The sequence below is a fragment of the Archocentrus centrarchus genome, chromosome 3 (assembly GCF_007364275.1).
Source record: "Archocentrus centrarchus isolate MPI-CPG fArcCen1 chromosome 3, fArcCen1, whole genome shotgun sequence".
NCBI classification, from domain to species: domain Eukaryota; kingdom Metazoa; phylum Chordata; class Actinopteri; order Cichliformes; family Cichlidae; genus Archocentrus; species Archocentrus centrarchus.
In genome coordinates this window covers 17,826,276-17,852,601 of record NC_044348.1, presented here as the reverse complement: position 1 = coordinate 17,852,601, position 26,326 = coordinate 17,826,276, and the positions used below count along the sequence as shown (strand labels likewise).

Below are 26,326 nucleotides of genomic sequence, written 5' to 3'. Positions count from 1 at the left end.
TTTTGTGACATCCTCTCATTGAGTAAGATGTGAGAAGCATTTTGATGAGTGCCCCTCAAATATACACATAGATTTAAGTGTATTTTCCACAAATTTCTGGTCTCTTTTGTTTAACTTTGTGGATGGTTTGGTTATAATAACAAGAGTTCAGCTTTTCTGCTTCTGGATTGCTTCCTATAGCTATAAACGCTACAGGACATGAATCCGAAGCACATCTATTGTCTGATGTGCCACTAGAGAAAGTCAACAATCAAGCTTTATGTGTTGTGAAAGCATGTCTTGTGTGCATCCACAAAGCCTCGTTGTCGTCAGTTATCTGCGAAACGAAAGACACACATTGAGCAGAAATGACAAAGAAACAAGAGCAGAGCTGTCACACATGAACTGTGGAGCTGACTTTTATAATACCTAATCACTCAAGTGAGGAGGATGCTGTGTGTGAGTGCATTTGTGCGCATGCACGTTTATGCTCTGTTCAGTAAAACAAATGACAAAGAAATTCTAGTGAAATTGCTCTGAGGGTTTTTAAAAAGTCCCACCTTTCTGGTAAGCTTCCCACACATAGGTTCATTCTATTTATTAATAACACAAAGTTTCACATTGTCAGCAGCGTGGCTGATTTTTAGAAACACATTCAAGGTTTTTTTTTTTTTTTTTAATGTGAACAAAATATTAGGTATACCTTTAAAAAGTAAGAAATCTGAGTAAACCACCAGCATCCTGAAAAGTTACTGCAGATTTGAAACAAGCAAAAGAGTATCAAACAGGAAATTTATTGTAGAGCTTTTTCACTTGATTGTGTCAGATTACACAGGTGAAAACCTCAGTGAACATTTCTCTAATTGCGTGTTTTCAGCAGCCAGTTTGTTTTGTCAGAGCTACAGCAAACTGATGATAAATAATGAAACATGTGATTCTTTAATGTTGGTTTATCTGCAGAAGAAGCATATGTACCAGTTTGACTGTTAATATCAATGTTGTCCGTGCACTGCATTGAAAGGCATAACTATGTGCTGTTATGATTTAATCTAGTAAGATGCTCTGACTGTGATAGCCAAAGCTCAATATCACTGCTGTGTGATCTGGACTGTTTAAAAAAAAAAAACAAAAACCCAACAACGTGGATGTGACTGTGTAATTTAAAGTTTTGGGTTTTTTAATAGATTTTATTTGCAATCTTTAAATGTAATATTTTGTTAGACATGCACTATCGTAAGCTTTTATCATCATTATGCCATGGGTATGTAGAGCAGATTCAAGGAGCTCAGATTAGGTGTTACAGTTTGACTCAGTCATGCAGACATAAGTCTCCCTAAACATATGCATTAATGCTTCCTTTTGCTTATTTCATTGACAGATTTGATCCAGTTACAAACACTAAAACTAGAGACATCTATATATTTTTCTTTTTTTTTTTTTTTAGTTAGATTTGTAAATAGGCAGGATTGTTTCTGTTCTTGTTTTCTATAGTCTAGTTTTTGCTTTCTATGTTAGATAATTAAAATGTTTTTCCACATAGTCTTAATTTAGAACTAATGTCTCTGTTGTTTTATGATAACACTTAAGAAGTTTATTTTTAATTCACAACATATCTTTGTTTGTCATTGGTAACTGTTTATTAACCACATTTGTGTGTAAAAATAAAATATCAGTTATTATTAAGAATTATACAAAAAGGTATCTTCTAGGAATGAAGGTGGGGTGGGTTTTTTAGGTGTTTTTCAAGGAAACTACCTGTGACTTTTTTAAATATGGACTCAAAGGAGTGTGACTTAAGTTAACTAAAATCGATGGATGCCTGAAGTACCTAAAATATTTGTATGTCTCTGACAGCAGAGTTGTAGAAACTGTAATTTTGCAAGTAGGGGACTGTTTTTTATTTACAGCTTCTCGTATACAAGGCACATAATATTCTTTAAAACAGTCCAAATCAGATAAATGGTTTCAGTATCAGTGTGATATGAGACCGTATACCAAATCTAAATGAATGTTTTTAGAAAGAGCAACTTTCTGTTAATAGTGCATCTAAAATTTGTGAGGACTGATTACTTGTAGGACACAGAGCTGATACTCAAGCATTTTTTAGTTACATGATATTTCTAACTTGCGTTTATGGGTAGGTGTCACAGGATACATTTTGCTGTAAGGGAAGCAGTCATGAAAGATTTTGCATGTGCTTTTGCTTGTGGTTTTTAATTTCAAATGTCTGAGTGTTTGGTATTTTTTTTAGTCACATCTTAAACAGAATTCACTGTATATTGTGGATAGGATGAGCCACTCAAAGTGCCTCACATTCAGATAATGAGACAGAATTAATTTGCAGTTTTAGTTTTTAGTGTTTTTGTGGTAAAAACTGCACATATGAGATATACCACTTTTTTTTTCCCTTCTACAAACAAGCACCCCCACAACTTTGGCTCTGCAGTGGATTGTAATTTCAGGAGGTTAAATTTAGTTTGCATATGTATGCACGTATAGATTCTGATTTAAATATTCCACTACTGAAGGCCTATAGTGGGTAAATCCCTCCTCCCTTCAGCCTACAGCCAGAGCTCATGTCTCTCTGATCCTCAAGGTAGGGGAAGAAGCACCTACATAAGTGATTGTGAACTTAAGGCAAGTGAGTGTGCAGTCATGAGTGTGGAAATTGCAGGGAATGAGGGTTTGGATTATTGCATCTCAGCTGGGCATAGCTAGATAATTGAGGCAGAGTGGGACATGCAGGACCCTTCAAAAGTGTGCCAGAGAAAGATGGATTGGAAAAAATAGCCAAAGTGGCTCTAACGGAGATTCATCATTTCTCTCCTCCAGCTGTGTTGATGCAAATCTGATGAGGGCATTGACTCTTCAGTGGAGTGGGGCTGCTGTGAAATGGGTAATTTTCATTTAGTGGGTATGTAGTGGTACATTTGTTGGCTGTGACCAGCAGCTGTTGTAGGTTGGTTTGTCAGTCAGACGGATCCCAAAATGAAATGTCTTATTGCTGGTCGTCGCTACAAAGAGACTACAAAGAGAGCATCACTGCTGCTGCTTCACTTTGAGGTTAGGTTTGTGTGCAAAGCAGCAGAGAGCTGAGGCTGCAGTACGAGGTGTGAGTGGGTTTTCACACTTGGCAAAAATGGTTCAGTTATTAATTAGCGGATTGATGTCACCTATCAAAAACAAATACTCTTGTCTGCAAAGTCAAGATAGGTTTAATTGATTTAGAAATACATAACAGAGAAGATACATGCAGTATGTAAACATGAAGCAGTTGACATTGTTCGGCAGCATGTAAAGAAAAAAATACCCACTGATTGGTTAATAACAGTTAGCAAGGCTGATAGCAGCATAGTGTTGCAGTGCAGTGCTACCTCACAGGAAGAGGGTTCTGGGTTTGAATTCACCGACCGGCTCCGGCCCTTATGTGTGGCATTTGCATGTTCTCCCTGTGCCTGTGTGAGTCCTCCATATACCCCGATTTCCTACCACGGTCTGAAGAAGTGTGTTCGGTAAAGGGGTGATTCTAAATTGGGTGCTTGTGTGAATGTGAGCGTGAATGCTTGTCTGTCTCTCTGTGTTAGCAGTCTGACAGACATGTTTACGCCCTATGAATAGGCTCCAGCCGCCCCTGGTGGATATCAGCAAATAAAACAACGTTTAAAGTGGCTAATATTTGTCTGGCCAAAGGTTTAAGATAGTTATAGCAACAGTTCTGTGTCCCCGGAAGAAAATCAGAAATAAAAAAAAAACAGCAACCCAAAAACAAACAAAAAAATATCAGGTATTAGACAGATTGTTATAAGGTGTAAGTTCTGGGCACCAGTTCATAAAAATCGCAAACCATACCTGATTTAAATTTGGCTGATCTCCCCCATTAAGATTATTTTCACATGCACCTCTGGACCGTTATCAGCTATTTTTAGATTGCTTCCTGCATGTCCACTTGCATTATGTGCTTTGTGATTTCTACACAGACCTCAAACTTATTCAGAGAACAGACATAAAGTTCTCTTTCAGACTGACCCAACTTTCCTGTGGAAGATCACCGCTGGTGATGAGACCTGCGTGTCCAGCTACAAACAAGCAGTTTTCAGTTAAAGAATCCCCAGTGACAAAGCACGCAGGCGACGAGTGAAAGTCAGGAGCACATCCAGGAGCATGCTGTTTAGTTTTTTTTTTGTTTTTTTTTTACATCCACAAGGTTGTGCATAATGAGATGTCTGAGGGAGAAGATTCAGAGCAAACGACCTGAACTGGGCTTAATTCCTTTGTCTTGTGTTAACAGTTTGAGGTTGTACATAGTGGTCGTGGACATAGTGGGGATTGTGGATTGTTTTTTGGTTAATGGGTTTTATTATTTATTAGTTTTTTCTTTGTACTTTGGTATTATGTACCAAAGATTCTCTGTGAAATTCATTGTTCCTGTTTATTATCATGGTCATGTTTGTTTTGTAGCCAGTGTTTGGTCAGACCTATGGGCATTATGACTTTCTGCAAATGGGTGCAAAATATTTTAAATTACACGTGTGGTGTGTAAGGTGGAATTTACGGTTCAGCGTGTGGCGTGCTTGCCAGGGTTATAATAGTTTTGGATTTTACATTATAGTTTAGTTTTAGTTAGTTTTTACTTTTTTTTTCTCTAATTCAGTTAGTTTTAATTAGTTTTCAGAGTGGTTTTTCTCGTTTTTATTAGTTTTTATTTTTGGTTTCATGCTTAGTTTTAGTTAGTTTCAGTATTAGTTTTAGTATTTTCATACCTAATCAGGTGCAAGATTCAAGGCGCAAAAGTGACTATTGTGTAATGAAAACTTGACAAAAGATACCGTTTAAAGAAATATATTCAACAACCAGCTGTTCACAAGACATGCTAAATGTGTGTAATATTAAGGACACACATGAACATCAACAGGGAGAAACAAAGAAAAACATGAATTCCCAAACTCAATAAATTCTACAATAAACTTCAGCATCAGTGCAGCAGATTAACAACACCTACATGTGGTGTTTGACAAAAACAAACTCTTTGAAGGAGTCAAAGCTCAAATCCAGCTGCATTCTGATGTTCTCACCAACTGATGCTGCTTCTGTTTTGGAGCTAGCTTGGTTAGATGCTCGCTAATTAAACTTGCAAGGTCTTTGCGGCCTCTGTACATAACCTACGGAAGTTGCCGACCTCATGTTCACATTTATGCTTGAGTAGCTGGATTGTGTGTGTTAATTACGTTGTGGTCGTGTGCAGGTGTTTTATATGTGGCGCAGCCTGGGACTTCTTTTTTGGTCTTTGCTCTTTGTGCTCAGTTTTTTGGCTGCAAACATATTTGTCCCTGTTTTTTTTTCACTTTCTTCATTCCTTCACGTCCATCCTGATAGTTTCAGCAGTCTCCTACCAGGAATTTGCTGACAGTTGTGAGTCCTTATATTGATGCTTTGATTATTATTCCTGATTGTTATTCTCTCACTGATAAAGTAGCCAGAAACGCACAAGGACGCAACAGTTCAGTCACAACGTTCTGGGCTGCATGGACCCGACAAGTAGTCCCGTTTCTCCAGAGGCGCAGGCCAGGTTACCTGGTAGGATCAGAGCGGTTTCTGTAGCCGTTGTGCGCTTCTCAGGTGGACTTTGATGTTGCTGGTTTTTCCTGACTGAGAAATGTTCCGCACATTTTTCATCATCCACAACAAGACTTTTGATTCTATCTGTGCTCTTGTACTCAAAGAACCTCCATACGGGACTCTGCCGCTTTCTCGGCAGACCGCAGCCATTACTTTGCGGACCACCACGGTGAGCACGCACATGCGCACGCACTCACACAGTTGTCCTCTGGTGCTCCCAGCCTAAACTCGGAGAGCGGAAAAAATGATTTCATATCAATCCACAAGGCTTAAAAAAAAAAAAAAAAAAAAAGTAAATGAAAGTCAGTTTATCGATAATTTCAGTTAGTTTTAGTTAGTTTTGTAAACTCACAATTCAGTTTTAATTATTTATAGCTTTTTCCTTTTAATTATAGTTTTTATTTATTTCAGTTAACGACAATGTTTTTTCAATTTCAGTTTTCGTTATTTCGTTCGTTTTTGTTAACTATAATAACCCTGGTGCTTGCTGTCTGCTCCAGTCCGGGGATGGCCCATCTACCTGCAGAGAGCTCTGTTGTCAGAAGGGGGGAGTGTACAAAGTATGTGGTACAATCAGTCTGTGGGGTATTCTTGCTTGTGCTGTTGTTGGTCCATCATATGAAAAGTGCCCACTGCAGCCACTGTGAACGTTTCATGGTGTATTTTTTTATCTTTGAAGTTTCCCAGTGAACTTGCTGTTGCCCCCTTCCCTTTTCCGGACACTTGTCAATCAATCAGCATTCAACAGACGCATATGTTATCCGCTTCCAGCAACGCACTATTAGGAGGACTGTGTACGCAGACGGACACATTTGTGGGGCCATAAATTAAGTGTAGCTTATATAGAGTAATAGAAGGCTGATATTGACCCTGTCTGTCCCTGTAGCAAACTATTTGATTCCTTTGATTCCAGTTTCTATTTCACATTATTATTATTTGTGTGAAAACATTTGCCACAGACACAATTTTTATCTTTCTGCCTGATATAAAGCAGGAGGATATTGTTGTCCATCTGGGCATCTAGCCGTGAAGTTTTACCTTGCCAGTCTATAGACTCCAAAACCACAAGGAGTAGAACCATGAAATTTGGCATACATGTTCTTTACTCATCAAAAATGTGCAACGGAATATTCATATTCCTGGATATTTAGTACCCTTTGTACACTTTGGCTGTATTTATCTGAAGTGGAAAGTAAACAACATGGATGATTTCAGGCTTGCAAATTAGGGAAAAATTGCTTTGTAGAAAGTATTAGAATATCTGCTGAAGGGGTTTCTGTTATGAAATTGGGCTTTTATGTTATCCAGACTCATAAATTTGTTTTATATTTTCGTGAATGGTGGGAGGCTATCCCCATCGGTGAGGGGTCTTGTTACTGTTTGTACTGCTCTAAGTTAATTTACACAAGACACCATTAATAAGTCCTTAAGCCCAAAAACCTTCTCCAGATCAACAGAACAGTGTCAGTGGAAGATGATACTGGGTTGCAGACACCATGGTTGATTTGTGTACTAGTGCATTGTGGTGTGGTGTCTCCATGGACAAGTCTATGTGGTCACCAAAAAATGGCAGGGATGTTGACATCTGCAGGGAGCTGTCAAAACTTACTTCACTCTGACCCATGTGAACCTGGAAAACTAGCAGACATAGAAATGATATCATGCCACAATATACACCAGAACTGAGTAGATCCTTTTACAAGAACCTACAGCAGTGCTTCTCAATTATTTTCTGTTACGCCCCCCCTAGCAAGAAGAAAACTATTCGCGCCCCCCACTCCCCACTGTGACTATCCATCTCTGCATAACATTTTATCCTTATTAACATTAAAGAAAAAAAGAAAGACATATGGTCAAACTTACAAAGAATAACTTTATTAAATCGTGTTTTAAGTCTGCAACAGAAAAGATTTTAAGTGCATCATTGCCTGAAATTAAAAATAAATAAATCCTTGTTTAAACTGTAAACACGTTTGACCAACTAGACACAGCAAACACACCGGTCTTTCCTCTTCTCCAACTGTAGTGACAGTGAAGCCAAGCGCTAAATACGCTTCGTCGTATTTCCTCGTCTTAGCTTTCGGGTGACTTTCTTTTGTCTCATTATCTTTGTCTCTCTCCGCTTTTCTTTTCATCCCTGTTAAAAACTTTTTCATGTTGGGGGTTGTTATGTTGAATAACGGAGGCTATAGGCAGAACGCAGTCGGAGCTTTCTGTTGACTCAACACTGCTAACCAAGGCAAACCTGTTGTCTTGTAAGTCATAAAATGTTGCACTGTCGCAAACGTGACAGAAGTAACAATGACAGCGCCACTGCCGCCTACTGTAGTGGATGCGCAATTACACTTTATACTAGTACGGCCCCCCAAAAAAAAGCCTGTTCCCCAGGGTCACACGCGCCCCCCCAGGTATCGCACCGCGCCCCCGAAAGGGGGCGCGCCCCACTATTTGAGAACCACTGACCTACAGTAACTGCATTACTTCATGAGTGTTAGGGTGTTTGCTCAAAGCCCTCATTTACTGCATTAAAGGCCCCATGGTAGAAACGTAGTGTCAGTACACCTTTTTTTATTACTCGCTGATGACATACTCAAACAGTAGTGTCCCACCAATATCTGGCAATATGGTTGAGATATGTTCATGTTACTCTGCTCTTCTCTTTAAAATTCCCCAAAGTTGGTTTCAATTTAGGTGTCATACCTGGCCAGGCCTTCTTCAGGAACTTATTTTGTCTTTCGCTTTGGATAGTTATGAGCCTGAAATGCTCCTCTTCTGCTCGTCTTCTGGAGACCGGAAATAATTTTTCCATCTAGTGTTTTGAGATATCCACATGCATACATGGTGCTGTCTCCCTAAACACCTTTTGGATCCTTGCAGGCCTGGGTCGTCACACTGCCACCTCTGTGCTTTACTGTTCGGATGTCATTCCCATGCTGGAGCTCATTTGATCCAAACAGATTTATCTCGGCATGCCCAGTATTCATCAAGCTTCTTTTCATGTTCTTTTGCGAAATTTAATCCTGCAGTTTAGTGCAGAAGAAAAGCTTTTTTTCCTGTTCCATAGAGGTTAACATTATGCTCTGTCCTTCACACTGTGTGAGCTGTCACAGAAACGCTAATTTCCATTGATAACCCCTGTGGCAAGTCTGAAGCCTTTGCTTGACTTTTTTCAGAGTAAGACTAGGCAACTACCACACTGTCTGTTTTAAAAGGATGATCATTGTGGCTCGCTCTGTACCTCCGTATGATGGCTGTAACTGATTATTAGTTGGCCATCTGTTTTTCTGCATCTTTTTCCATATTGAACATTTAGATTTTTCAGTTCCTCTGCCAGTTCTTTCAGAGCCATGATCCACACATGCAGTTAGATACAGTACTGAGCTTTGAGACCCCAAATTCAGTTAGCTGGGGTAATGCATAATAGTTTCAGACTTGTCATACAGATGTTGAGGTCTCTTAAATGAGTGGTAACACGTATATTTTTCATATTCATGACAAAATGTGTTCTTGTCTTTGTACATAAGAATAATTTATTTATTCTGAGCCTCATTTGTTATGAGAATTAAGTCAAATAGTTAATTTCAGATACTGCCAGGACCAAATGGTCCTTTTTATAAATGCACAACATTCGGTCTGCGGTTTTGCCGCCAACTGTTTTTGAGTGATGGGAAGTATTCAGTCTCAGAGGGAGTAGGATCATATAGATTCTTATCACCATAACTGTCACTGGTAATGAAATTGTAAATAGAAACACTGATATTTAGCCATTTTTTTCCCCTGCAGTTTGCTGAGCGGACAACCTTTGACAGTCTTGTTGCATTTTCTTGCATCAGTAATATTTAATTTAACTCTCGAATCTTTTCATTTGTACAAAAAGTGCACAGGCAATTGTGTTGGATGACTTTTAACTGAAACTGGGTTTGAGGAGGGTGCAAGCTGTTCATGAATGATGCTGTAGAGCAGACTATAACCACCCTGCTTACAAACATGTTGATAATGATTTGATGGACTGCATACTGTATATTAGGGATGGTGATAAATTTACCAGTCAATTAAACTGGAGAAAAAAGGGAGGTGCTCCTGTCTTATCAGGGCTGCAGTCCCAGGTGATGGCATCGTAACAGTTAAACAGTATTATATATTACAAAATAGGAATTGGTAATTCTGTTGCCGTAATGAAAGCAGCATTGTTTGTCTAATCCAGTTGTTCCCAAATGGGGTGCCACAATGCAAGTCCCGGTCTTCCTTAGGATTTAGTCAGTTATTATTCTAATAGTATAATTTATCAGAAGTTTGCTAACACTAACATAGTGGAAAACAACCCGAAGAAGCACTCTTAGACCAAATATTTCTTAAAAGCAAAATGCTGAATCTGAACTTGAGGCAGGAAGGCCTTTTGCTGGACTGTGTAGAAGTGTCTGGAAAAGGCAGCAGAGACAAGTTTAGGGCTAAAAAGCTATAGGGATGGGTGATCATATTTGGTGGTACTTTGGTAGAGTGCACATGGTTTTTTGATTTTGTTTATAGAAAAATATTGATTAGAATATTTTAAACCGATCCTTAGCACTGAGTACAACTGGTGGGGCAGCACTGATTCTCCACGTTTCATTATGCTTACATTACAGCTAGTGCATTTGTGTTTCCTTTATCCTCTTGTATCAGTGAGTAATCTCATTGTGGTGGCTGTCTCTGTGCTGAGAAGGGGGGACCCTTGAGCCATTGTAGGAGATGGTAATCAGACGAGATGACAACCAGTGGCCCAGACTGCAAACACTGACCATTGTTACATTCAGAGTGTAAAAGGCCTCAGTTGGGTGACAGTATGCCACCATCGTGTCATCACATTACCAACACTAGTAGTTCAATTAGTAACATGAGTATCATGGCCTCAAATGTGAATGACAAAAACCGACAAATCACAAAGGCAAGACAAATTAACTTTATAGTTTGTCCACTGAAGAAGAGGAAATGAATCTACTGCGTGCAAGCAGCAAAGCATCATGTTTGTCAGGATGAAACTTATCTGTTGCTCTGCTCACTGAAGCGTGATTTCTGGTTACAGAAATATCACTGACTTTCTGTTTAAGTGTATAATTAGACGTACGAGTTTTGTGACTAAGAAGTTCTTGGCAGCATGGAGGTTGAAAATGGATTAATGACACTTGGGAAAAAAAAAAGGCAACTGCAGTATCATTTAAGAGTGGTATTTTTTCTTTATCTTAAAATCGTCGTTCCACATCCTCATCACTTTTCAGTAACACCAAAGGGCTTTGTTTGTGATTATTAGCTTTATTGACGCATAAAAAGTTCCTGGTAAGCTGTACTGAAACTCATTAGGTGAAATGAAACATTATGTGTAGGGCTGCAGAGCTATACTTTGATGTTGGTGAATCAGAGGACCATCACCAAACATGTTTAGATCTGTGATTATGGGTTTTTTAGCTGTGCATAATTAACTTCTGTTTTTTATTGAAGTTGTTTGTTTCACTTGGGTAAATATGGTTTTTGGGATTTTAAGCCCAACTTTGCTGCCTATCATCTGTCAAATTTCAAGTGTGAAAAGAATCAGTTTAATATTAAAAAGTTTTGTTTGTTGTTTGCTATATTTATTATTTTTCAGAGCGTACACAATATTTATAAAATCTGATATTCTTTATTTGAAGTTGGAAATGAAAAAATGGTATTGCATTTTAGTGAGACAGATACTATTACAACAGGGGCAATCAATAACTTCGAGAATATTGATGCTTTACTTGCACTGCAGTTATGTTTTCTTTGTGGAGACTTTGGCTATTACTGCAGTACAATAATGTTCAGTCGAGGCATCAAATATTTGTTACTGACTATATCACATAAATTAGATTGTAAAGATCAGATATTGTATTTTTCAAGCTATGCCAGATGCTCTAGCTTTGCAGATTGGTTGGTGTTATTGATTTTATTTGTTTATCAGTTTGACTTTTGAAACCTTCAGGTTTTCTTTAATTTAGAAAATGAGTTTTATCACATTTTTAGTGCTCAGCTGTTTAGCCTGCCATACATCAAATTATCAAGTTCCTGGTTGCTTTGTGGTACATGAGTCATTAGTCACTTTCCTTTTTCATTTATTAAAAAAAAAAAAACCCAAAATATCAGTGGTAAAATAACCACTTTTATGGCAGTTGTCTGTTTGTGAAATTAGGCCATAGACTTGCTCTTAATTTATAAATTAGCATTGCCAACTTGTATGGACGACTCTGTTTATGTGACCCATTGAGATTATTAAGTTCCTCTTTTCCTTCTTTTTTTTTTTTTGAGCTCATTTGTGGCAGCCATTTAAGTGCTGCAGCTAGGAACTAATCTCAGTAATTATTGTCATCAATAAATCTGAATTATTTTCCTACAAATTCTTTTTCCTAGGTAAAATATCAGAAGAGTAACAGCAAATGCACATAGAGTGTTTGTTTAAAAAAAACCCCACAAAACTCAAACATGTTCAATTTATAATGAAAACAAAACAAAAAGGAAATAAACCAAAAACACTAACAAAAAAGTCAGATTGAAAGAGAAGTGACATTTTGTTAATCCTCAAGGCACCAAGCTATTTTAGCAACTAAAATCACAGACTGGGGGCACTTACATGACCATTTTACAGTATTGTTTGGCCTTTTTGTGCTGTTGACAAATACTTAATCACATTGAGAAAATAAAAAAAAAAACCCAACATGGGTGGTAGATTTAGTTTAAATAAGTAAATGTATGTTTATATATAGCAAAATGTATTTACATTGATACATTGACATTAACCATGTCAACCATCCATTGCGTAAAAAATAAGCGTATTACTGCATTCATCATTAGCCCTATTAATTGTATAATGAAAATTTGTTAAGCCAGATATTGTAATATCAAATATACCCCAATATAGTAAGGATTTAATAACTTTGATTATGGTTGCATATTTGCTTTTGTTATAGTTTAAATATAAATTTCAATAAATGTCACAAAATGACATGCTTGGAAAAAAGTGATTTTGTAGGCTGGACTAATCTCCCATTGCCTTAAGTACATTTATAGAGATATTTATCAAACTTTGAACTTGAGATACTGTCCCAAAATACAGTAAACTTCATGTGATAATGTGTCAGTGATATAATGTAATATTAATAAGGTAAACATCACAATTTGGAAATGCCAAAATAAGTATATTTAATAAGATATTATTGTTGTGAAATGAAAATGATACAATGCTTTTATAAGGTGTTACAGGTGCATAAACACTAAACATGGGTTGTTTTAGCCCTGGTAGGTGGTTGCCAGGCAACATGATGAATTATAATATGTGTTATAGATAAGAGATGCACCTGTGTGCCAATTTTGGTTGCTCAACTCCTGATCTTGTAGGAGGAGTTTGCAAGCAAATAAAAAAAAAAAATTAAGGTATAATAGTAGGATAAGTATGATATATTATTAGATCATACCTAAAGTGTTTCCTTTATCTGTGGCAGATACTCTAAAAGGTTCTCGTGTAATTAATTATGTTTTTCAATAATTTTTATGCAAAAAAAGAGTTAAAAAACAAATTGTACAATCACAGTTAAATTTTTAGAGACCATTCTTGTCTTTGTCTTTAACTTCTAACAAAACAAATTTCCTTTGTTAGCTACTGTCATTTCAATGCCAAGGTGGTACCAACAAATTAATAGCAACTTGAATGAAATGATCATACTCAGGGTGATTTTTCACCCTTTGTCACATCCATGCTGTTGTTTGAAAATAAATCTAAACAAACATATGTTTTATAGATGTGTAATATTTAAAATACTCTGTGCAGAAATGCTCAAACTCTTTAGATTACTGAAATAGCTGAAAATTGTCAAAATGAGATGTCTAATTATAGTAACTCATAAACACATTACAAAGAAATCAAAACCCATGATGTTGAAAAATATCCATATATTTTCCACACATCTTTCAACTAATCTTGCCACATCAGAACAATGGAAAGATGTGATGGAAACATTTCTATGGTTAAAAATATCACAAAGAAAATACAAATATATGTCTGGGGTCATAAATGAAGGTTGAACTGGTGAAGATATAAGCAGATGTCGTGTTAAACACAACCACAGGGACACTGTATAAACTAGTCTTGTTTGAGTGAAGCTACAGGTACATGTACACTGAACTGTGAGCGTAATCGTGACTTTCTGACTGAGTTGCGCCTCTCTTTTTCTGACAGGTATGGATGAGCGGACCACCCAAGCATCTTGGACCCCAGGTGGCGAGTCTAGTCCTTCCTATGAGTCCAGCCCTTCCTATGAATCCTCACGGGTAAGATGACCCACACGATAATTCTCTCGAATGACCTTTCTGCTCTGCAGCACATTGTTTAACACGTATTACAACAAAGAGCTTATCCCAGCACCATTCTTGGTGTTGGACTTGTGATGGACATACCGTATATCTCAGGACTGATGGAACCTTAGCAAACACTGGAATCTGAGTGTCTAACATCATTACTGAATGCAGTGGAAATATAACCAAGTTAAACAAGGGATATGATTGAAACTAATGATTTTCTTCATTATTAATGTTCCATTGTCTGTTTCCATTAATTAGTTAATTAAACAAAATATATTTATTTTCCAATCATATAAAAGAGAGAAAAACAAGCAAATCTTTTCTTTTGAGAATGTGGAACCAGAGAAAGACATTTCCTGCTTGGATAATGGTCAATCAATTTTTTTTTTAATCTGTTGACCAGTTGATTCAGTCAAACAACTGAGGCTCAGAAGAGGCAGATGCTTTTGGTTTTACATGTAAAAACTTTATTGTTCATGAAAACAAGCCAGTTTAGTGAAGCTGTACTGCAGGGATACATGGTTTGTGGTCATCTCTGTAAGTAGCCTCTCTGTAAATGTAAATGCTAAATGTTAGTCTTTTTTCTAATGATGGGAAATGGGGATCTTGCTTAGGCCTAAATCAGCAAAAAGTAAATGAATCAACTTATTCGTGGTCATATATCCAAAGTTATTTAAAGAAAACGGTAAGTCTTGTGCCAGAGTCACATTAGGATTAAGTTCTTTTCTTCTTTCTTTCCATGACTAATATCTGCTGATGTCCAGCACTCTGTTACTCTGTGCAGAAAAAGTAATTTTTCTGTGTGTCTGTGCAGTTTGTTCAATACTGCTGATTGTATTTTTCAGTTTTAGCCTATAATCACAGGCCTGTGTGAAATAGAAAATTTGTTTAAATATGTGGAAGTTTTTATGAAATATCATGAAATTAAAAATGTGATAGTCACGTGGCTTTATTCATGATTACCTAATCCACTGTAAAGCATATCTTCAAAGTATTCTCAAGTGCAGTGCATTTTTAAAATAATGAACAAGATGTGTGCATGTTCATTTCCATGTGAAAACTGTATCTCTTTGTTTAAGTGAGAACATCTCACTGTTTGTGTGAGCAAGTGTGAACAGCTCTCCCCATTTGTTTGTCCCTCACACATTGGTTGTTCTAGTTGCCCTGTATGAATTTCATTTAATGTCAATCTCCTGTCACTTTCTATTAGAATTCAGTTAAATGTCAGAGCCACTCGGGCTGCGTTACCTTGTTTATTTCTCTGTGCCCTTCCCGAATGAACATCTACAGGCTATGGTAACATAGGCAGCTTGATTTGAATTATAAGACAGAGACGCTTGAGATATCTTTGCTCCAGGTGCATATAAATGAGTGATTCTGACATTACAAGGCACAGCATCAGCCAGCAGACAGCTGTTTGCACCTCCATAAGGCGTGCATGTCAACACTCAAACACAGCTGCGTACGCACCTTACAGATTTGATTTATATACCCTATAGAATATTATATCCCACATATGCGGGTTTAGGAAAGAAGCAGCATTTCGTGTAAACCTTAGTAGACTACAGTAATCTGTTGAGATGATTACAGGTTTTTCAATGAATAATGCATTTTGAGATTGTTTTACAATCCACATCACAGTGACTGCTACTCACAATCATGGTTGACAATCTGAAATGTGACAAAATTAGATTCAGAGGAAAGTCACATACTCTTTAAAAAAATATACATATTTGTCATTATTTAAAACCAAAAACATGCCCATAGAAATGAATAATCAAGAAGCACTCCAAGAGCGCAAACCTCCGTGAAGGCAGCTCATGCTCTGGGCATGACTTTTAAGGGAATAGTGTTGTATTTTATTTATATATATATATATATATATATATATATATATATATATATATATATATTAGGGGTGGGACTTTAACGCGTTAATTTCGATTAATTAATTACGGGGAAATTAACGCGTTAAAAATTTTAACGCATTTTAATCGCACTTTGCACCGTGGAACGTTTCTCAGTGCACGAGTTCCCGGCATACAGATTATATCGACACACAATGTCCAAATTAGGGGCCGCATCCTGCGAAGGACCCGGCCCACGTCTTTCGTAGCCCACGAAGACCACAAAGGCCAGAAGTGAGCGGCTAGCCTTCATATCAGCTGCCGTCACCTCTGCGTAGCTCATGTCGCCTAGCAACCGTGAGTGCGAAGCACAGCTGTGTAAAGCAGCTGATTAAACGGAGAACGAACTTTTTCTCCTTTTTGTGGTTTAATTTTAAGTCTTTAATTCAAAATAAGCTGTTAAAACAAGCATAACACATTTCAACATCAAGGAATACAGCTGAGAGAATGATTAATTTCCAACTATATTAAGTGAGACATTAATGTTGAATAAAACTATCCAGTTATGATGCTTAACTTTAGTTTCAGGAGTTTGCTTATCACAGGAGCACTTCCACCTTTCGTTGGTCTGTGTAGTAGACTGGTGGGAAAATAAACAAAATTTTGAAGTTTAAGCTTATGTATATTGATTCATTCATCAACTAAACTTAAATTAATATTTATCATGTCAAATATGGAAATGCGATTAAAATGCGATTAATTTCGATTAATTAATTACAAAGCTTGTAATTAATTCGATTAATTTTTTTAATCGAGTCCCACCCCTAATATATATATATATATATATATATATATATATATATTCATTTGGTTTTCTTTGTTCTTTTTAAACACTCTTTAAGTTTGTAGTGCAGTAAAAATCAGATAAGCATAGTATTTGATTATATAACTGTAGGAGTAGGTAATGGATAATAGGCACTGATTTGTAAATAACTGGACATAAACAATTAGAACTTATTATATATTATACTACAGTATATTTCTAACTAACAAGGCAGTTCATTCTCTTTCTCCTGACAATGCTTTCTTTAAATATATAATGCATTTTGGGGTCAACTTGAAAGAAAGGCAGATCAGAGGTCAAATGTGACATGATATTTGGATGCAAACTATAATGCAATAGTTACAGTCCTCATATACCATTTCCTAAATGTTGCCAATGCAAACAAAGGCAGTAGAATTTTAAGCATAGTTTTAGAGATAAAAGACATTTTAAGAAAGTTTGACCTTATTTGACCTTGAAGATCTATTTAGAATCCCAATATATCATTCCCTATATGCCTATATGTTGTTAATACAAATAATGGCAGTAAGAAACAGTTTAAAATAACTCTATATGGCATTATTGTCACTTTGACCTTTAGATCAATCTAATGACCTTAAAGGAAAGGTCAGAAGCCAAATGTGACATATTTTAAATATTTATACCATAATTTTTGTGTTGACAATACACACCACACTTGTAAGAATCATAGTTTCTAAGGTCCATTTTTGACCTATAAATCATGAAGTTCCCCTTGAAGACCTTGGTGAATGTAAGCCAAATTTAATGGATTGTTAACATGACCCCACTCCCCTACAAAGTTTTATCAGAATTCATTCAAAACTTTTCGAGCTATTGTGTTTATGGTCCATGACAGCAAAGAATTGAATTAAATGGAAAGAACAAAAATAATTGAATGGAAAGGTGAAACTTAAGCTTATTACACCCACCACGTTACCCACAATTTATTCTAAAAGACAACACTTTTATAACTAGATTTCCACAAAAACAAAGACTAAAAAAATCATAAATACATTATCAGTGCAGCCAAATTGTAAGACTTGTAGTTTAATGAATATTCTGTTGATTTATTGGTAGCTTTCTTCTGTAACATATAAACTGGAATGTATGAGATTGCACATGCAAATATCAGAGGGACAGCTCAGGTTAAGTAGTTTGGAGATAAAGTTAGAGTCACGGTTGAGATGGTTTGGACATGTACAGAAGAGGGCTAGTGGATGTATTGGACAAAGGACGTTGAAGATGGCGCTGCCAGGCAGGAGGAAAAGTGCAAGACCCAGAGAAGATTCATGGATGCAGTGAAGGAGGACATGCAGAGGGTTGATGTGACAGATGAGGATGCTTGGGATAGGTTGAGATGGAGGAAGATGATCTGCTGTGGCAACCCCTAAAGGGACCAGCCAAAAAAAGAAGAATATAGCTGAAGTTCCAAATAGTGAAGTCAGCATACAGTATGTACAGTTAATCCCTGTGAGCTAAAAGCTCAGGCTTCAGATTGCTTGTTATTTTTTTTTAGACTCATACATTTTTTCGCCCTATGGCAGCTGGGATAAGTTCCAGCACTCCCGCGACCCTGAATTGGATAAGCAAAAGAAAATGAATGGATGGATGGATGGATGGATGGAAACATTTTTGTAATGCCATTGAGAGCGGACATCTCTAATGCTACAGTCACACTAGGGGAAACAGTGGTTGAAGACTGCAAATTGACCTACATTATTTAGACTGTGTGCAATGAACTTGCAATGCCAATGCCTTTGAAAGGATTGCTTCAAAGACAAGGTCAGACAAGGTCTGTGACTACTTGCAGTCAGTTGCTGTCTTCCACCGACTTTGGTGCATCAAAAAAAATCTGTTGCCATCTACATACACGGAAATTCACATTAACCACTAACATTCAGAGTCATAGGTTTGAAAGAGAAATTTAGAAATTCCTCCACAAATAGTAATGTTGTTGCTGCAGGACAGTGATTTAACTTTGAAATGGCTTAGGAGATCAGCAGCTTTGCTTTTATATAGAAAGGTAACCCAAATGCAGCCAGTTGGCGACCAGTTAAAATTAATCCCAAAGGGGCATCTGATTTGTATTTACTTTTTCCTTAGTCAGATGGAGACTCCGGTCTTATTTTTACTGTGCTTTAACTGTATCTTAACATGGTCATCTCAGGCACCAATACCAGCTATTGAAACTTTATGTTAACGAAGAGCAGGCAAGAATAAAGTTGGCTTAAAGAGAGGGTGACCTTAAGGGGAGATGAACTAAAACAGTTTGTTTCAGAGAGTGGATGAAGTAAGGCCTGGTTTAAGATAAAATAGGGATTATTTTGAATCATGTTAATCATGCAAAGCTACTCTAGTAAAGTCCAAGAATAAAAGTACAGAGGTAGACATGAATATTATAGCCCACTTTCAGGCATGATTGCACAAAATATTAATATCACATACTAGGAGACAGAAAACTCTTTGTGTTGATTCCTGTGCTCAATGCGCTGCATAGCCACAGGAACACTGCTTTAATTTACATTTTAAACAACAGCTCTGAACATGAATGCTGACCAGAAGTCATTTATCACTGCAGGAGTCTTGGTAATGGTGGCCTATTGCTAGCTAACTCTTAACACTATTATTGGCCACTCAGGTAAAAGAAAAGCCCATCACATGTCCAGAAGAATCAAAGTCAACAATACTAAATTGATTTTGTCTGACAGTACTGAAGTCCAGTACTGGCTGGAGGACATAGTTTGTGTTTACTTTGTAATCAATAACAACTAAATAATACTTGATTCAAGCAGATTAGAGCAGTGTTTTGCTTAAATTTACCTAAATGAAAGCTGTAAAAATACTGACGCACCTGCAGTGGAAATGGATATGCCGTATGATGCAAATTTGTAGACAGGCTAAATATTAACATTGTTATTTTCATAAATGGAACATTTAATTTGTTTGTTTCAAATCCATTTTTCCATTTAAGACTAATCTGTCTTGTGTTGCCTGTAATTAATTTCCTAACCATGTTTTTCAGCTTTCTGTGAATTGGCACACGAGAGATATATAATAAAGTATCTTGGATAATTTAACCTAATTGTAATCATTAATTAATTACTTTTTGCTATTAGATTAAAATATAAAAGCTAATATAATTATGTAAGTTACTATCTTTTCACTATCTTTTGTTGCTCTTGAGCACTCAGGCATCCTTACCTGCAGGACAGGTCATAACCAGAACAAGGCAATATTAAAATCAGGTGGTGCCAGTAAAAGTCAGTCACCCTGATTTTTTTTGTGATTGCTAACTTTGCATTAACAAGTCGTCTGGTGAAAGGTACTGTGTAAAGACTGAGAGTTTCTGGCTGATATAATTCAAATACGTGTATTTACTGAATCACCTATCCCAGCAAGAGCCTGACATTTGCATTGGCAATTTGGAGAGGCTTTTCTACTAAGATAAACTTTAAAGACCTGTTTGTAATTAAACCATCATTTGTATGCTTCTGCATCTTTACAGAAGATGAGACTTTTAAATTGAGCTGCAGAAATCTTGTCGTTTTCACCTTTTGAAACTTTGTCCATGGAGATTTGACTAAGTGTAATTTCATTACTTGTTAAACGAGAATCAAAAAACTGATTAAAAAACAAGACTTACTATCCAAGTCTCTTGGAAGAAATTCGGAGTGCTTCATCTTTCAGTCTGTTACAAAGGGAATTTAGTGTTGTCCCTGAGCTTGTTTGAGCTGCTGCTACGAGTGTGTGACCAGTCGACTGTGAACAGTCCCGAGCCCTGCCGTGCTGACCTTGGCTCCCAGCCAGCCGCTGTATCCTGGGCAGCTGTGGCTGTAGGCTGGCGGTCTGACAGGCAGGGCTGTGCCCACTGCCGCCGCATAACAACCCCCACTTCCCTAGTGCCCTGCCCCAACTTGATGCTCGACCCCACATGCATCCATCATGACCATATCATTACTTCCCAAGCTGCCACATGCAGCCACATATTCACCTGGGATGCGGCACAGTGTGTGGAAGAGATGACTCTTTAAACGCTGTGGCGAGCGACTCGGGAATGAGGCGTGAGCTCTGGCCTGTACACTGCCACAGTGATCTGACATTTATTTAGCCGGTAGTGCTAACGTGGCCCCGTGGCACAATGACAGCGTGTGTTAGTGTCTTGGATGGATGTAGGCCACCAGTGTTTGGGAATGATGAGGGAACTTTGATTGATGATCTAACAGTCCCAGTGAAGCCACAGTGTGGCTGCATGAACACAGACATATGTAGAAACATACACTAAGCCTGGATTGACCGTTACCCTCCTTCTATTTCCTGCCCTGCTCACTGACCCTGCTGGTCTTTTCCTGCTTTACGGTTATAAAACTGAAAGGAAGTCCTATTATTGGGTGGTCAGCTATCACCAAATGCTTTCTAATATTTATTATTTATTTAAAAGAAAGATAGTTTCATATTTTTGGGAACCTTTTTGACAATAATTATGTAAATATATAATTCAATATATATATATATATATATATATATATATATATATATATATATATATATATATATATATATATATATATATATATATATATTATAGAGTTAATTCAATGTTCTCTGCAACACCATATGTTAAATGCATCTTTTACCTTTAAGGGTGAAAGCAGAGGAAAATGGCTCTAAATCTCAGTTCAATAAGGAGAGATCATTAGGAGGAATTGAACATTATTTATTGATATACAGAATTCAATTGAGCTATTTGGCGATTAGGCTCCAATGGCCCATCGATCCAAAATGAAATCCGAGCAGTAATAGAAATTAGGGTAGGACCCTCAGAGTCTAGACGCTGTTGGTGGTGAAGATGGAGATGAAGGCTTGGATGGAGCACTGAGTAACTTGAGGTGAGATGGAGATGAGGAGGTGGGTTGCACGAATTAGTCTCCAAGGCAGAATGACAGGTAAGTGGTAAGATTTAAAGTATGCAGAGTGAAGACTGACTGACTTGAAGAAGGCAGGCAAAGAGATGATTATACTAGAAAAATTATGTCAGCTTTGAGTTTGACAGCATGGGAAAGCAGAAGTGATAAACTAGCAGCCAAACACCCAGGAAAGGAGACAGAGGAGTGAATACAGATCTTCCTTATTGTTGTGTATTTTAACAACAAAAACTTGGAATTTTGCATTGAATTTCATGTCAGATTTGGGTTGGCTCGAGACCTTTAAATAAATTAATCTACTTGCTGAGATGACTCATTCATCTGGTAGTGGGACATAAAACAGCAAGTTCTCTGTGGAAAATTTAATTCAGTAAGCAGCAATTTGCCAAAACACTACTGTCAGTCATAGAATGTATATTAAAGATTCAGGTAGATAACCTGCCATCATCCATTGGAACCTGGACTCTAGAAGTGACAATATGTGGTCACTTCTGTGCACCCATAAACTATTGGTGCAATACACAAATACTTGCTAATTAAATACTTGCTAATCAAAGCGCATTACATTGTAAGGTAAAGACCCTACAGTGATTACAGAGAAAACCCAACAGTCAAAACGACCCCCTATGAGCAAGCACTTGGTGACAGTGGAAAACTCCCTTTTAACAGGAAGAAACCTCCGGCAGAACCAAGCTCAGGGAGGGGCAGTCATCTGCCGTGACCGGTTTGGACTGAGGGGAGAGAGACAGGACAAAAGAGACGCTGTGGAAGAGATCCAGAGATTAATAATAACTCATGATTAAATGCAGAGTGGTGTGTAAACAGAGTGAAAAGAGGTGAATGAAAAATAAATACTCAGTGCATCATGGAAACCCCCCAGCAGCCTAGGTCTATAGCAGCATAACTAAGGGATGGTTCAGGGTCATCTGATTGAGCCCTAACTATAAGCTTTATCAAAAAGGTATGTCTTAAGCTTAATCTTAAAAATAGAGAGGGTGTTTGTCTCCTGAATCCAAATTGGGAGCTGGTTTCACAGAAGAGGGCCCTGAAAGCTGAAGGCTAAACAAACAAAACGAAACAAAAAGAAACTTGAAATTCAGTGAGCAAAACTGGAGCACAAACTTCTTGGACATGCTGTACCTCACAGCAGGCCTTATTATTTGTCAGATAATTCCAAACATGACTGAGAGGTTCAGTTCAGTGACTACCTGTGAGGCCTTGCCACATCTTCACTAACTTCAAAAATTCACCCCTCATGCAGTTGCTATTAAGGGGTAAACTATCCTTGAAAAACAAAACTTATTTTTTTGTACCAGGATGTAGACATGTTTGTTTCATAGCTGAAGTTTGGCATTTTAGCATGAGAGTCTGTGGGGATTGATTCGCTTTTGAATCCAGCCTCAAATGGCCATTAGAGGAAGTGCAGTTTGGCGCTTGTTGCCAAGCTAAGTGCTGGGAAAGTGAATTTTTAAACTGCCAGTGCTCACTTATTTTCTACACCCGTGAGACATGGCTACTGAACTGTTTTTTCTTTGCCACACTTTTAAAATCCTGGCTAAACCAGCATGTTGGCATAGTGTGTTAACCTTACGTTAGATTCAAGCAGATATATTGGTCTCTGGTGATCGATGAGGGAAAACCAAATCCCCTCCCCCTTGGAAACTAGTTGGAGTGGATGCATTTAAGATTAAGGATGAAAACAGTTTTAACAAGCTGACAATTTGGTCCGATATCAGCCTTTGTCAGACTTTTTCTGGCCGTGAGCAGTTTTTGCCAGGCAACAAGCAGAGACTGTTGAAAGCTGGTGTTTTCCCAGCCAAGAAATGTTCAACCCGAAACCACAGGTTTTTTTTTTTTTCCTTGATATTTGCGCAAATTGAAGAAAGGAGGACAAAAGTAGAGCTTCTCATATGTTTTTATGTTTATGTTTTATGATTAGGATATATTTTTGTTGTTTAACCATTATTTCACCTAACTGTCTGTGACTGTAGCTCAGTGGTTATCACTTTACTCAGCTTACTTACAGAGAGTGATCAGATTGATGCTTTTTACTTGTATATGAGAAGAAATGTTTTCTGTATGTGTAAGTCTTTGTGTTTGTGTGTTAGTTTGCTAGAGCTTCTCACGGGGCTGTTGTTGTTATTGAGTCAGTTCATGGTGTGATTAACAGTGAGCGCGGCCTGGCAGAAACACAATAGGGAATCTCTGAGGATTCCCTCGACACAGCACAACACTCCATTGCCTTTGAAATTACTCCATCACCATCCACTCACAAAAAGATGGATAATAAGATTTAGTTGTTTTTTTTTTTTTTTTTAACTGTATGTTGAATGCAGTGGGTATGAGTTGGTGAAATAGGTCCATACAAATGTATGCCCACTGCTGCTCAGTCCCTCTGGTGGGAGTTAATGTAGTTTGGGAAGATGTATTTGACTGGAGCACAGGAGGATTTTCACAGGGCTTAGGATTAGCACTGTAACGGAGCATCTTTTATTACATGGGACCCCAAGTTTTCAAAAACCATACTGTGACCAATATTTAGACCTAAGCTCCTGAAGCTGATAACTGTCATGAAAAGGCACTGTTAAGCTGCAGGAGAAAAAAAGGCAATTTTTTTAAGCTGCAGGTACCTGGAAATGATGGATGATTGCATCTCTGTGTTTCTTCTTCTAAACAACACCATCTACAAGCATGAAATAATGTACAAACCTATTACCATATACACAAAATGGTTGAATCCAAAAGAAAACTTTAAAAAACTGCATTTAGAAGTTATCATTTTATAGAAATGTGGATATATTGAAAGTGGAGTTGTTTGCTTTGTTTTTCTTTACAAAGAAACAACACAAAGTTATTGATGGTAAGACGGCAGCACAGTGTTCACATGCTGAGAAATTTAGTGGCATGTTTGTTGAATTTGGAGACCTGTTTTAAAGAGCCCAGCTCTGAAAAGGTTTTGGGTGACCTGGCATCCCATTGGAAATAATTACTGACTATACTGTATTGTTAGTTAATATTGGTAAAATTGGCAAAAACTTGTCAAAGTTAATATGGCTTGTATGCATGATAATACATAAAATAATTTAATTGATAAAAGCGACCAAAGCAATCACAAAGAGGCTTTTGGTGGTGCATCGTCTTTGTGATGATATCACTTAGCCTTCCCTAGAAACTGATGATTTCAAAAGGGCCGCTAAACAGTCTCTAGGCTTTTGTGGCTGAGAAAGTTTCAGTGCACAGCTGCTGGCCTGTTTGGGCCGCTGATGATGTTTCCACCAGTCAAGTTCACCTATGGCACAAACTGTCTGAAATGAACCCTAATTAATGCTTTATTCTTGCAGTCAGTATTTTCACGTTCAGATATATAAAATCCTCAACACTTGCTGCCATTAGCACTATCAATTGGAATCCCCCCTGGTCACCCGTTTGGTACTGAGTGGCTCTGTCAAAATATTTTTTATGCTTTAATCCCTGATTAGCGACTAAAAATAGAAAATAGACCTGCAATAGACCTAAACATATTTAGGAGGACAGGTGTGAATTCAAAGCATTACAACGTTAAGCTCATGCAGCCACCACTTTTTCAACAACACTGATAATACAACAGCAGCAGGTGTTTTACGTGCAGTCTGTCTGCACAGGGGCGGCAAGCGCTAAGAGGCGGAGCCGTTATTGAGACGGTGAGCTCAGGTGGAGCGAAAGGAAACGTTTTTCTAGCATCCAAAGCAACAGGGAAACAGCTGGAGGAGCCCTTCGTCTACCACCTGATCAGCAAGTGTGAAGAAAAGAGAACTTTGTAGCTGCTCCACCCACTGCTGTTTGTTTCACACAGCAAAAAATTGGCAGTTACGCTGCAGAAGTTAAAATATGCAGATGAACTGTAAATAAGACAAAAGTATTTCTTACTTACGATTGCTTGATTACTCAATGAAATAATCGATGGAATACTCAGTTACTAAAATAATCGATAGTTGCAGCCCTATTTTAAAGCTTTGGTTACTATTTATTTTACATATTTAGATTATGTTTATAAAATATAAATTATGCTATAGCATGTATTAAGCCAGCAGTATGTAAAGTAATTAAAATAGTTTTTTTTGTGGGACAGTAAAACTATAAAAGACTTAACTGGCATGGAGGCACAGTGGAGAAAAACTCTTATGTTGGGCACCGAACAAAAAACACTGAAATCACAAAATAAAAAGAGCAAAATTTCCAAATATAACACTAACACCTGCAGTTGTCATTTTCATAACACTTCTACAGTTATTATTTCAGTTTTGAATACAGAGGGGTGAACTTACTCAGTAAATATTTGTGTTCTCAACATTTATGTCTGGTAGTTTGTACTTCCACAAGATATTTCTTAATTTTCTAAAATGTAAACAAAAGCAATGCAGATTGTGGTTTCTTATAAAAAAAAAAAAATCCACTGAGTTTTTGTATCTTCATGGCAGATACTGGGGTTATAAATTTAAAAGTATTATCAATGTGAACTACCTTTAATTTTGGGGGGATTCTTTTGCACATCTTAGTGGCATAAATTGTGTTCTCCTCTTGCTAATTTGCAGTATGCTATAGCAGACAATTATCAAAGTTGCACACTAATGTGCTTAATATTCTGATCTCTTCCCTCAGGGCTTCGCAGACAGCCCTCATTACAGCGATCATTTGAGTGACAGTCGATTAGTGTCCCATGAAGGATTGTCCCCAACACCTTTTATGAACTCAAACATAATGGGTAAGTAAGTGACTCCTTTCAACTCACCCTCATA

General features: G+C 37.4%; 1 protein-coding gene across 4 annotated transcripts in view; it reads left to right on the top strand.

The window, feature by feature from the left end:
* Positions 1–26,326, top strand: part of tcf12 (transcription factor 12) — a 95,939-nt gene that overhangs the window by 1,878 nt on the left and 67,735 nt on the right. For all 4 annotated transcript variants that reach the window (XM_030719652.1, XM_030719646.1, XM_030719636.1 and 1 more), the window contains exons 4-5: positions 13,817–13,908; positions 26,190–26,292. In XM_030719652.1, coding sequence (XP_030575512.1) covers positions 13,817–13,908; positions 26,190–26,292 — 195 coding nt within the window. The remainder of the gene's footprint in view (positions 1–13,816; positions 13,909–26,189; positions 26,293–26,326) is intronic.